Below are 14,664 nucleotides of genomic sequence, written 5' to 3'. Positions count from 1 at the left end.
CAAATGTCTTAATTCAGACCCCAAGGACTTGGAATCCATGATAATGACCAAAATAGCTAATGTTTACCTTCAAACAATCCATAGAAAAAATTACTGTTCTCTAGTCCAGAGGTTTTTAAACCTAGCTGTACATCAGAATCATCTGGAGAACTTAAAAAACCACCAACAACTTAAACTTAAGAAGAATAAATTTTCTGGCTTTACCCCAGACCTTCTGAATCAGAATCTCTGGAATCAAGGCTCGAGAATCTGGTTTAAAACTTCCCAGGTCCAACCCCTAAAAAACGGAACCATTCTTAGGGTGGGGAGGGGGAGATCTCAGCATCTGTATTTTTCAAAGCTCCTCTAAGTAACCCTGATGCAAAACTTCTTTTTTAAAATTACGCTTCTTATTTTGAGATGATAATAGATTCACCTTCAGTTGTAAGAAATAATGAAGAGATCTCCTATGCCCTTTACACAGTTTCCTTCAATGGTAACATTTTGTAAGCCATAGTAAAATATCACAGCCATCATTATTGTTGTTGATATATTCAGATACAGAACATTTCTGTCACCACAAGGATTCCTCAAATTGCTCTTTTATAGCCATATCCACTTCCCTCCCACCTCTCTTTAACCCCTGGCAACCACTCATCTGTTCTCCATTTCTGAAATTTTGTCATTTCAAGAATGTGCAAAATTTTTTAAAAGATAGTGTTCAGCTTTCTTTTTTTAGATATGATTTGCTTTTATTTATTTTTATTTATCTTTGGCTGCGTTGGGTCTTCGTTGCTGCGCGGGGGCTTTCTCTAGTTGTGGTGAGCGAGGGCTACTCTTCGTTGCGATGCGCGGGCTTCTCATTGCGGCGGCTTCTCTTGTTGCAGTGCACGGGCTTCAGTAGTTGTGGCACATGGGCTCAGTAGTTGTGGCTCGCGGAGCTCTAGAGCGCAGGCTCAGTAGTTGCAGCGCATGGGCTTTGTTGCTCCGTGGCATGTGGGATCTTCCCAGACCAGGGCTCGAACCCGTGTCCCCTGCATTGGCAGGCAGCTTCTTAACCACTGCGCCACCAGGGAAGCCCAGTGTTCAGCTTTCTAAAGAGGGTAAATATGTATGATATACATTAAGATATAATTAGTTAAGAGCAGTGTAACTAGTACAGTTGTTGAAGAAGAAAATATTACAGATGTGAATGAGTGCCTCTTGGACATAGCCTTAGAGCTTAAAATCCAGAGGAAGAAACAGATATTAAATAAAGATAAGATTACAAATTATGATAGGCATTTTGAAGAAAAATACAGAGTAATTAGAATGACATGGACATTATTTGTATATTGAAAAATCAGGGAAGTAATTTGGATTGAAGTTTCAGTGAACTCTGATAATTCTCTAAATGGGATATATTTAAGTAGGCTCTTCCACCATATATTAATTATGACAAATTACTCCATTCACTAGTTTATGCTGGCCTCTCTCTGCTGCTAATTAATTTAAAGTTATTTGATATTCGATCTTTTCTAGGGTTGGGCAGGGAAGATTTGTCTCTGTCTTCCTTTCTGTCCCCCAGCAGACGCATATCAAATGCTATTCAGTATTATAAAACGCATGGTTGTTGATTAAATAACTCTTTCCATTTGTGATTTGGAACATTCTCTGTTGATAGGATTCTTCACTAAGTGGCTGTAAGCACATGTGATAGTGTTATCTTTGTAAAAATGCATATTAAGAATGTTTTTATCGGTTTATATACAACCCTATAGATTTGTAAGATAAGTTTCAAATCTGTTTACCATAAAGTATGCAACGTCTGTCAAAAAAGATTACTGTGGTGGGATTTCATTTAGTATAGCCGAATAGTTTATCAGATATGGTGTATGTCTGAAATTTAAAAGCTGTTCTAGAATAATTCTTGGACCAGTTTTCAATTGTAGATAAAAGCAAAGTATGGAAGTAATATTTTGAATGTGTATGATAAACATTTTGGAGCATACATTAATATAATTTCCCTATGGGGGTTAGTTTTGGCTTTTCACAAAAGTATGTATTTGCCAACTGCTCTTGCATTTAAGTTATGATGTCATTCTACTTTGCTTATTTTATTAAGTAACATTTTAGATCTTAATATTTTCCTTAAAGTTTTTATTACCATTTAGCAATTTGTATTCTTAATTATACTTCCTGATGTTAGAAATAAAAAGGTGCGTTTCCAGATGGAGATTAAATCGTTTTAACAGCCATTATCACTGCCATTTCTGTGTTAACTATAAAGTAATATACTGTCTTTTTTTTTATCAGAAGTTTCTTTTTTTTAATTTATTCATTTTTATTTTGGGCTGCATTGGGTCTTCATTGCTGAACACGGGCTTTTTTCTGGTTGCGGTGAGCAGGGGTTACTCTTCGTTGTGGTGCGCAGGCTTCTCATTGTGGTGACTTCTCTTGTTGGGAACACGGGCTCTAGGCTCGCGGGCTTCAGTAGTTCTGGTGCACAGGCTTAGTTGCTCTGCAGCATGTGGGATCTTCCCGGACCAGGGCTCAAACCTGTGTCTCCTGCATTGGCAGGCGCATTCTTAACCACTGCGCCCCCAGGGAAGCTCTATACCGTCATTTTTGACTAATGGCGATGTTGCAAAATTCAGTGAGAATTTTCATTTGTCATACACAGAATTTAGCATTTTCTCAGTTTTCTCCTGGTTTCTTTCTCCTATTTCCTCCTAATCTTACAGTTAAACACAGTTTACACTTAACATTTATTCTTTAATTAGTTGTCATAGCATACAGTTATAAAAGACTGGTGCTCTTTGGATATGCTAAATAGTTAGCCACAGTCTTCAGTGAAAAGCAGGCTAGAGGTTTCCATAGCTTAATGCTAAAGTCAATACTATTTGAAATAAATTGTGCTTATCAAATAAAATTTGGAAAGCCAGGTTATTTAAACAGGTAATACATATGCCTGTGAAATGCTGGACCCCAAATCCTTATTTGTTAAGATACTAATATAGGGCAGGGGCTATAGGAGGGTTCAGAAAAGGGAGACTGTCTAAAAGATTAGTCATTGAAAACCTGATAAACAATTAGCCTAGAGTTGATGAAAGCCTAATTGGTTCTCTAGATTTAGATTTATTTATTTTATGTGCTTGAGTGGGACCACTGGTCTTAATTACTTCCCAGAACGAAGAAAAGTATCTGGTTTTGTGCTAAGAGTCTTGAATATGTTTTATTAATGAAACTGAATAGAGAATGAAATACTTATTTTTTCTATGCCTTGATATAGCACTTAGGATTCTATTTTTCCCCCCCAAAGGAATGATTTATATTTTTATTTAGTCAAAGTTACTAAGCTTTTCCTTTATGGTACTGGATTTTGTATTTTATTTAAAAGTTCTTTCTCATAATAGGTTTATATGCTATTTATATGTTTTCTTCTGGGACCTTTATGGCTTTATTTCTTCTATTTGAATCCATCAATGATTTATTTGGGAATAGAGAGTAGCTCCCCCACCCCAATAGCTAGCCAACATGATTTATTGAAAAACTATCCTTCCCCCCACTTATTTGAAATGCCACCCATATCACACTTTAAATTCTCATTTATATATGGGACTTTTTCTGAACTTTTTAATCTTTTATAAATTGTGTGTTGATTTCTGAACTTAGCACCAAATACATGCTAAGTTAACTTAGTACCTTTTTTCAAATAAGGTAGATCTATAGTATGTTTTAGTATTCAGTATTTATTTTCCATGTAATTGATAATTGCCACTTTCCCCTCATTTGCTTCATTGTTCTTCTTAATGTCTTTTTCATTAATTCTACTTCAGATTCTTTGCCAGTTTATAAATCTCTTCTGAAAAATGATTATTTTATTAGTTTTATCTTCCTCAAAAAAATCTGGACTCGTTCTTGTTTCTGTCAGGTGCATATTTATCTCTCTTTGTCATTTGTTCTGGGGATTCCCTTAGCTTGTCTACTATGATAGTGCTCCAGTTTCTTGGGCATTATGCCTTCCTTTTTCTTTTTTTATTATCATATTTGATCATTATCATATTCTTCAGCGGCTTTATAAGGAAGGGTACTTTGGAGGTAAATTTTTTCACATCTAAAATTGTGTATTTGACTCTCATACTTGAGTAGTGGTATTGCTAGGCATGGTATTCTCATTTGAAAACTCCAGAATTTTGAAGACGTGATTCTCTTGCTTTCTAGCTTTTGTTGTAGAAGTCAGAAGCCATTTTTATTCCTCATCTTTTATACAGGTGTTTTGTTTTCCTGTCTAGAAATGTGTGGGGAAGAAGCTTTTTTTTTTGTCCCCATTGCTCTGAAATTTTACAATGATATGCCTTAGCTTAGGTCTGTTTTAATTCTTCATATAGGACCTTTTTAGTTTGGAAGCTCATGCTCTCCAGTTCTGGGAAATTTTCTTGAATTATTTCTTTCTTTATGTTCACTGTTTATTCTTTCTGGAACTTCTATTGTTCAGGTATTAGACCTGCTGGACCAGGCTTCCAATTTTCTTATCATTTCTCTATTTTCCATCACTTTGTCTTTGTGTTCTACACTCTGGGATATTTTCTCAACATCTTTCAAATCTTAGGTAGATTAAAAACAACAAATCTCTAATGTTACTCTTTAATTTCCAAGAGCCCTCTGTCACTCTTTTCTCTGAATATTTTTCCTTTATAGCGTTCTGTTCTTATTTTATGAATGCAATACTACAGTGGTTTTTAATTTTGCTAAGGATATTAATGATAGTTTTTGTTGTTTGTTTTTTCTTTTTTTAAAATTGAGATATAATTAATATATAACAAAACATTACATTAGTTTCAGGTGTACAACATAATGATTTGATATTTGTATATATTGTGAAATGATCTGTAGTCAGCATTCATTGCCACACATAGTTGCAAATTTTTTTTTCTTGTGATGAGATTTACTCTAAACTATAGTCACCATGCTGTACATTATATCCCATGACTTACTTATTTTGTAACTGTAAGTTTGTACCTTTTGACCCTTCACCCAGTCCCCGCCCCCCTCCCCAATCTCTTCTCTGTAACTACGAGCAATTTTTGTTTGTTTTAGATTCCACGTATAAATGAGATCATATGGTATTTGTCTTTTTCTGTCTGACTTAATTCACTTGGCATAATGCCCTCAAGTTCTTTCCATGTTGTCACAAATGGCAAGGTTTCATTCTTTCAGTGGTTGAATAATATTCCTGTGTGTGTGTGTGTGTGTGTGTATCACATTTTGTTCATCCATTCATCCATTGATGGTCACTTAGGTTGCTTTTGTGTCTTGGCTGTTGTAAATAATACTGCAGTGAATATGGGTTTAAGTATATCTTCTCAAGTTAGTGTTTCAATTCCTTCAGATAAATGTTCATAAGTGGAATTGCTGGATCATATGATAGTTCTATTTTTAATTGTTTGAGGAACTAGCATACTGTCTTCCATAGTGGCTATACCAATTTACTTTACCACCAGCAGTGCACAAGTGTTCCCCTTTCTACACATTCATGCTAACACTTATTTCTTATCTTTTTGGTAATAGCCATTCTAACAGGTGTGAGAGATCTCATTATAGTTTTGATTTGCATTTCTCTGATGATTGGTGATGCTGAGCACCTTTTCACATACCTCTTGGCTATCTGTATGTATTCCTTGGAAAAATATTCAGATCCCCTGCCCATTTTTAAATCAAATTACTTGTTTTGATATTGAGTTATATATGTTCCTTCTGTATTTTGGGCATTAACCCCTTAAATACATGGTTTGCAATATTTTGCAATATTTCTCCCATTTGGTAGGTTGCCTTTTCTTCTCATTGATGGTTTCCTTTACTGTGCAGGGGTTTTTTAGTTTGATGTTTATTTTTGCTTTTGTTGCCTTTGTTTTGGGGTTTGTTTTTGGTATCAGGTCCAAAAAATCATCACCAAGACTTATGTCAAGGAACTTACTGTGTTTAGCATACTGTTTTGATTACTGTATTTTTGTGATATAGTTTGAAGTCAAGGTGTGTGATGCCTCCAGCTTTGTTCTTCTTTCTCAAGATTGCTTGGGCTACTTGGGGTCTTATGTATTACTGACTTAACATATTCAGTATCATGTTGTTGTGTCACTTGAGGAGGAGAGCTCTTCAACTAAAAGATGGGAATAAGGGATTTACACAATTATTTTAAATGTCTTTTTAATTTATCTTATTGAAGTATAGTTGACTTACAGTGTTGTGTTAATTTCTGCTGTATAGCAAAGTGATTCAGTTATATGTATATATATTCTTTTTTATATTTCTTTCCATTATGGTTTATTATAGGATATTGGATATAGTTCCCTGTGCTCTACAGTAGGACCCTGTTGTCTATCCATTCTATATATAATAGTTTGCATCTGCTAATCCCAAACTCCCAAACCACCCCTCCCCCAGCCCTCCTCTACCTCAGCAACCACAGGTCTGTTCCCTGTCCTTGAGTCTGTTTCTGTTTCATAGATAAGTTCATTTGTGTCATATTTTAGATTTCACATATAAGTGGTATCATGTGGTATTTGTCTTCTCTGTCTGACTTCACTTAGTATGATATCTCCAGGTCCATCCATGTTGCTGCAGATGGCATTATTTCATTCCTTTTTATGGCTGAGTAGTATTCCTTTGTGTATATATACCACATCTTCTTTATCCATTCATCTGTCATTGGACATTTGGGTTGTTTCCATGTTTTGGCTATTGTGAATAGTATCGCTGCTGTGAACATAGGGGTGCATGTATCTTTTTGAATTACGGTTTTGTCTGGATATATACCCAAGAGTGGGATTGCTGGATCATATGGCAACTCTTTTTCATTTTTTGAGGAACCTCCATACTGTTTTCTCCAGTGGCTGCACCAATTTACATTCCCACCAACAGTGTAGGCGGGTTCCCTTTTCTCCACACCCTCTCCAGCATTTGTTATTTGTAGACTTTTTAGTGATGGCCATTCTGACTGATGTGAGGTGGTACCTCATTGCAGTTTTGATTTGCATTTCTCTAATAATTAGCAATGTTGAGCATCTTTTCATAGGCCTATTGGCCATCTCTGTATGTCTTCTTTGGAGAAATTTCTGTTTAGGTCTTCTGCCCATTTTTTTGACTAGGTTGTTTTTTGTTGTTTTTGTTATTGAGTTGTATGAGCTGTTTGTTTACTTTGGAAATTAATCCCTTTTTGGTCGCATCATTTGCAAATATTTTCTCCCAGTCAGTAGGTTGTCTTTTTGTTTTGTTTATGGTTTCCTTTGCTGTGCAAAAGCTTATGTTTGATTAGGTTCCATTTGGTTTTTGTTTGTTTGTTTTTTGCTTTTATTTCTATTGCCTTGGGAGACTGACCTAAGAAAACATTGGTATGATTTATGTCAGAGAATGTTTTGCCTATGTTCTCTTCTGGGAGTTTTATGGTGTCATGTCTTAAATGTAAGTCTTTAAGCCTAAAATATCTTCTTTAAGCTGCATACTGACAGGGTTGAGATTTTTAGTGTAATCTAAATAATCTGGAAGTCATTTTTGAGTTTGAAACCTAAATTGAATAAGGTATTTTTCTCAGAAATTCTGCCTTTTGATACATTTTGTCTTAATTTATTGATAAACTGAATTATTTTAAAAACACAAAATTAACATGGTGTAGGATAACTTAAGGCAAGTTTTTGTTTTTTTAAGCTTTAATAGGATATTAAATTTTTATTTTTAAACCTTTACTAATTTTTTCATAAAATCAGTAGAATGTAAGAGAATTGTAGACTTTGAGGATTTCTCTCTATTATTTAATTACTTTTACTGTGTATATTTTCCTGTTACTTGAAAGAAACTGGATTATTGCCACGTTCTCTTACTTATTCTCAGAGTGATTGGTAGCCTAGATAACCTGAGTTACCATCAATAATTTACTAATACTTCTCGGACCTTATTTCAGGTTTTTCTTTGACTTGATTTTTAAAAGTAAAGGATCAACAAGCACATTGCAAAACAGTAAATCCCCAAAGTGGGATTATGGGTCAGAGTATGCAGACATTTGTGGGTCTTGATGCATGTTGCCAGATTGCTCTAACCATGATGGAATATGAGATTTAGAATATGTATGTAAAGAAAAAAGAGGGATGGAAAATTCTAGGTAGAGCTACACAGCATAGAATTTTCTTTCTTTTATCTTAAAATTTGACCTTAAATATTTCTTTACTTAAACTGTCCTCAAACTTCCAGACTGGAACTGGTTAAACCCTTTTGCAGTCACATAGCTCCTTCCACTTTTTCATCCTTACACTTAAAATAGTTTATATATTTGGGGCATTAGGTGATTGTCCCCAATTTCCCAGTCTCCAGCTTTAAACTTTATGAAAGTGGGGAGCAGAATGTATGTTGTCACAGACATCTAACATAGTTCATATTTTGTTGAATGAATGATTTGGTTGGTGTGTGGTATTCATGAGGAAGAATAAGAGAAGGCTGGAAAATTAGATTGTAGCTAAATTGTAGAGAACCGTGAAAGAGAAACTTGGAAGTTTGAATTTTATTGTTTTGGTAGAAGGGCTCTATTAAAGTTTTGAAAGGAATTTAGGAATGAAGTGGTAGTTGGGTTTTAGGACTAAGCTGACAACTATGTAAAATAGATTAAGGAGAGACTCAAGGTAGATTAGTTAGAAAATTAGGAAATAGTAATGGAGCCCTAGGGTAGTGACTAGGGTAGGAATCAGACAATAAGTATTTATTTAATTGCCTCCTGTATACTGGGCATTGTGCTAATTGCTAGATATATAGCAGTGAACAAAGAAGCTATGATGCATGCTCTTGGGGTACATATACAGTCTATCATGAAAGCAGATACTCAATAAAACAACTACAGCTCTATGAATGCTCTGAAAAAAATAGGGGGCCATGAAAGCATCAAACAGATCTGTCATGATTGGCAGAGGTGTCTTGGAAGGCTGATGAGGGTGCTGTTTTAGCTGATACCCATGTAACACATAGCTTAGTGAAGAAAAAGGTGGATTAGCCTTTTAAGCAAAAGGCACAGCATGTGCAAAGGTCCTGAAGTGGTTAAAAACATGCTATGTTTAATGAACAGAGAGGTTTAGTCTGGTTGGTGAAGAGGAGAGTCTTTCAAGATGAGAGTAGTTTGGTAGGGAACTTAGATTAGAGGCAGTGGTTAAAGAGATAATTGATAGGACTTCTCAGTTTGATATAGGCAGCAAGAAGAGGAATCTGATCAATAACTTAGGCTTGAGACTGAATGTTTCATTATAATTTTAATTATGTAAACAGCCTGCATAATCAGGTTCTATATTATAATTTTTAAAAATCTGTACAAAACCAACTGTACATAATTAGTAGCTACTAGGAATAACATGTCTATTTTGAAAAGCAGTATATAGAGATCTTGAAGATTGGAGTTTTAATATATTCAGTATAAACTGTTTTCATTTGTGCTTTTCAGAGTAAAATGGTCTTGGCCTCACTTTAAAGAGTTGTATTTTGGGGGAATGCAGGAGACATACAAAAGAGAAATTGTTATAGGAGTTGATAAAATAATATCTTTTGGAAAATATGTTCTTTACCTTTAGAGTAGCAGCTTCAGATAAAAGTATTAGGCAGTTGCTTACTTTAGCAGCACAGAAGAGAATGGAATGTATTTATTTAATTAATTTATTTTTGGCTGCGTTGGGTCTTCCTTGCTGCGTGCATGCTTTCTCTAGTTGTGGAGAGCAGGGGCTACTCTTCGTTGTGGTGTGTGGGCTTCTCATTGCGTTGGCTTCTCTTGTTGCGGAGCACAGGCTCTAGGCACGCGGGCGTCCGTAGTTGTGGCTTGCAGGCTCTAGAGCACAGGCTCAGTAGTTGTGGCGCACGGGCTTCGTTGCTCTGCAGCATGTAGGAACTTCCGGGACCAGGGCTTGAACCCTTGTCCCCTGCATTGGCAGCCGGATTCTTAACCACTGTGCCACCAGGAAAGCCCAGGAGAATGAAATTTACACATCTCTAAAATAAGTCAAGTACCTGCAGGAAACACAAGGAGTTTATTGAGAAGCCACAGGAAACACCAGCTGCAGGAATTTTTCCTAGTCAAAAAAATGCCTGGTTCTTTCAGTAAAATGACACACTTCCCTACTTCTAGTAGCTTAAATAAAATAAGGTTTGGTTAGAGAGCAGTAACAAAGAGACTAAGATGAAACCTGATCATGAAATTGAAGTAGTAGTCATGGACTAATTGTTCTTTGTGTTTGCTGAGAATGTGTACTTAAAGCAAAATTGACCATAAAAAGACAGAGAACAGAATTTGACATGTAAATCCAGGGAGTTCTATGGTTGAGTTGGCTCATACTCATCATGATGTTTTTAACATCAAGCATATTTTAGGGATAAATTTTAAATGATTGTCTTCATAGCTTTAGTTTGTAATTTAGTGTGTAATGATTTTATTGATAGCCTAACTTAATTTTTACATTTTGAATGAAATTCTTCTCTTTGACAATAAGCATATAAAATAGGGATAGCACAGATTATATTATTCCCATAAAGGTGTTTTTATTAACTTGATTGGTTACTTTTAGGTTGGGAGCTCCAGAATTACATAATTATATGATTGGCAATATCTTGAATATTTATATTATAAAATTGGGAATGCAGTCAGATCAGGAATTTTAGTTTATAATATTCTAAGGAATTATTTTGTTACTGATATTCTAGGGTTTTTTTTTTTCATTAAACCAGTGATAACATTAGAAGGCCTAGCAAGTGTGCAATATCTTCAGTGAAGACAAGTAAAAGGAGACAGTTAATGTTTGTGTCTAACACCTGTGTATATGCATATATGTATACCATCCTTCTAAATACTATACATGCATATGTAGATACTCTTTCATCAGGTGACTGACTGGCTTACCTACTAGCAAGGCTTGTTTGTGTTAGTCCTGATAAATTAAGCTCTGCAGTGGCCTCTTTTTCAACCTGACCATAAATTAGAAAATGCAGATTGGTTGATGACATCAAAGGCTTCAGATCAGGGTCTTGGTGTCTGTCATCTTTTTCCCTCCCCCTCTCCTTTCGTGTTTTCTGTGTATGTGTGTCTGTCTCTTTTCCCTTAAATTCAGTGGCCATTTAGGTTATATAGTGTTCTAGTTCTAGGGAGTGTCCTTAGAATTTATAACAAACATGTAGTGGCCCTGAGTTTTAGTTATGTGTTACATTTTATTATTCTTACTACTGATGTTCCTTGTAATAGAATTTCTGTAATACAGAATATGGGGCCCTACCTTCAAGGATCTTACAGTCTGGTTGGTGAAATGAGATAGATTGTGAACGGTACAAGATAATAGCACAAATATCAATAGTGCACTTTTAAGACTCATAATATTTAAGAGAAGGTGACCCATAAGTACCTAAAAATTTCTATACAGAGTGTAGGTCAAAGACTATGTATATGAAACTAAGTTTTTAGACCCAGATAATGTCATTTTTTTCTTTTTTCATTAGCATGTTGGCAGATAAACTGAACATGACTCCAGAAGAAGCTGAAAGGTGGATTGTAAATTTGATTAGAAATGCAAGACTGGATGCCAAGATTGATTCTAAATTAGTGAGTATTATGTTATCTGTGCAAAATACTAGATATCAGTTGCTGATTATTTGATACTTTGGGGAGAAGTTTTTATTAGGACGTTTATTCTATTAAGAATTTTTGTTTTAATGTATAATAGTTTTTTAAAGGCAACAGCAACCTTCTATTTTGTGTTGTTGGATGAATATTGTCATCTCTGTGCATAAAAATATTTGCAACAGGCATGTAGGTTGTGATGTCATCCTCATGACTTACCTGAGAAACTTGGTTGTTAACATTACAGGATCAGTTTCCCTCTGTCTCATTGTAGGGTCATGTGGTTATGGGTAACAATGCAGTCTCACCCTATCAGCAAGTGATTGAAAAGACCAAAAGCCTTTCATTTAGAAGCCAGATGTTGGCGATGAATATTGAGAAGAAACTTAATCAGAATAGTAGATCAGAGGTAAGAACCACACATCTTCTCTTCTGTCTGGGATTTAGCAATAATGTAATATAATTGTTACATGGACTTCATTTGAGAACAAATTAATTTTGGTTGTATCTGATTCTGTATTTGTTGGGGGTATAAACATTTTATTTAAGAAATTACTAAACGGAAAAGGTTTCTCTCTTAGATGTATTATGCGTTAGTTAAGGCAGCAAAAAAAATTAAGTGTTCCTAGTTTTACCATAATTGGGTTTTTTTCTTTTACCCTTCCTGTGTGCCTTCATTATCTCATTTCCTCGGTGTTTTCAACACATCATTTTGATACTGGCAGATGATAACTTACATGTGTTATCTCTCAAGTGTTTGAAATCATTTTCCTTTTATTCAGTAAATCTAAAGAACTACTTCTGTAAAAATGTTGATCTTCTTATATATATTAGTATTGATTTTATAAAATTTGATTTTATCTGAAAGTCATATTTAATTGTCAGAAAAATATATCCCCCTTTTTGGTAGAAATCCTGCATATTAGATACTAAAGGAATTTGAATGGCCTTGTAATTTTGGGATTCCAAACTACCTCTAATGCTCTTTAGTCATTATGATTATGTATAACTGGAGGGTAGGACATTTTTAGGAAACTGTTGAGGTACATTCAAAGATCTCATTTGATTGAAGTTTTAGCATCAGATTTTGTCCTTAGCATAGTCCTTCAATTTTAAAAGAGAAGGAAGAATTAGGAAATTATTGTCCTTGCCTTTCATCCAAGTCCAGAATAACTGAGCCTGAAAAATAACTTTTATGTAATGGTTGTTTCTGTATGCTTAAGGATCAATTTGTATTGACTTTGGTAATAATATTGGTGATATTGTCATTGTCATACTTTATAATTGGTGAGAAACTGTATCAGATGGTATTTTGGTGTGTTTTGTTGTTGTTCTGAGACGCCTCACATTTAGTAATTGAAGAGGTTGTTAAAATCTTAGAGAATGGTTTGGGAGTAGTATTGCTAAAAAACTTTGCTAGTATCACTTTTTTTTGAAACTGGCTTTTCAGAAAGTATTTCTTTTCACCCTGTTGATTTCTCTTTGTGTATTTTAGGCTCCTAACTGGGCAACTCAGGACTCTGGCTTCTACTGAAGAACTGTACAGAAAAAATGAAAAAACTATAAAAGAAAGGTGAAATAATAAAACCATTATACAAAGGTGAAACATTTTATAAACAATTAACATATTTAGCATAAATTTTGGAGAATTTGAATAAAATTGGCTGTGTTTCATTTATGTCATTATATTTCCTTGTGTATGTAAGTGTGTGATTTTTTTTAAACTTTTTATTTTGGAATAATTATAGATTCACAGGAAGTTGCAAAAATAGTACAGAGAGGTCCTATGCAGCCTAAATCTAGTTTCCCCCAATATTTTCCTCATGTGTTACTATAATACAGTATCAAAACCAGGGTATTGACATTGGTACAATGGTGTGAATAGCTCTGTACCATTTTATCACTTTTTTGGTAACCATCGCTGCAGTCAAGATACAGAGCTATCATCATCATGAAGATCTCCCTCATGCTACCCCTTTGGAGTCACACCTACTTCAACCAGCTCTAACCCCTGGCAACCATTCGTCTGTTCTCTGTCTCTGTAATTTTGTCATGAGAATGTTACAGCAATGGAATTATACAATAAGTGACTTTTTTGAGATTAGCTTTTTCTACTCATAATGCCCTTGAGATCTCTTTATCCAAGTTACCATATATATCAGTAGTTTGTTTTTTTTTATTGCTAAGTTGTATTCCATGGCATTGATGTACCAGATTGTTCACCATGTACCTATTTTAGGATATTTTGGTGGTTTCCAGTTTGGGGCTATTAACAAATAAGGCTGCTATTTCTTAATTCCTTAAAGTGGCTCTTTAGTCACTCACTAGGCAGCTACAGAGACTTAAATAGGAATATAAGTCGAATTTTATAAATACCTCCTTGAATATTTTGTGCATGTGCGTGCACGCACACAGATAAACACACAGAGTTAAATAGACACCTAAGATATTAAAGAAGTATATAAAGCCCTGGTTGGGTCTCCTTTACCTAGAAGTGGTTTGATTTTTCATTTTGATTGTTGAACTAAAACCCAGTCACAACAGAAGTTTCTGTTTCTGCTCTCAACAAATGGTACAAAGATAAAAGATACATGCATACTGTTCTTTTATTTGACACCTGGTCAGGCCACCCTCAACATACAGTTAAATTTGGAGAATACAGGCCAGATTTGGCCCTTGTGATGTGGTTTGTGGTATTGGTTCTTCTAAACTGTAATCCAAAGGTGTTGAAGCTAGGAGGAGGATTCCTGGTCAAGGTAAGCCAAATGCTAAGTTTTGATTCATCTATAACCAGTGTTGTGAAAATGCCAAGTTTAGAGGATCACTTGTAGTACAAAATGATCAAGGTTCATAGAGAAAGTACCATAAGGTGGCATATCAGTAACTAGATAGAAACAGACCCTCATTACCTCATGTGTAGGAGCTAATTCCATGGCTCAAAAGTACAGAGCTATAAGAAATGGAGCAGTAATATAAAGTTGCATGTATTATTCAGGCTATGTTGAAATGGGAAGAATGTTTAAGATGCCTATGTTTCCATCCTCACCAGTGACCCAAGGGCAAAACATTCTTAAAGC

The 14,664-nt window shown here is 35.0% G+C and overlaps 1 protein-coding gene across 1 annotated transcript in view; it reads left to right on the top strand.

The window, feature by feature from the left end:
• Positions 1–13,252, top strand: part of EIF3E (eukaryotic translation initiation factor 3 subunit E) — a 50,381-nt gene extending 37,129 nt beyond the window's left edge. The window contains exons 11-13 of the mRNA XM_060116325.1: positions 11,467–11,569; positions 11,862–11,996; positions 13,083–13,252. Coding sequence (XP_059972308.1) covers positions 11,467–11,569; positions 11,862–11,996; positions 13,083–13,121 — 277 coding nt within the window. The 3' untranslated portion in view covers positions 13,122–13,252. The remainder of the gene's footprint in view (positions 1–11,466; positions 11,570–11,861; positions 11,997–13,082) is intronic.
• Positions 13,253–14,664: the final 1,412 nt, after the last annotated feature.

Source organism: Mesoplodon densirostris, chromosome 13, assembly GCF_025265405.1.
Source record: "Mesoplodon densirostris isolate mMesDen1 chromosome 13, mMesDen1 primary haplotype, whole genome shotgun sequence".
NCBI classification, from domain to species: domain Eukaryota; kingdom Metazoa; phylum Chordata; class Mammalia; order Artiodactyla; family Ziphiidae; genus Mesoplodon; species Mesoplodon densirostris.
Note: the sequence above shows the minus strand (reverse complement) of the source record. Positions and strands in the feature narration are given on the sequence as shown.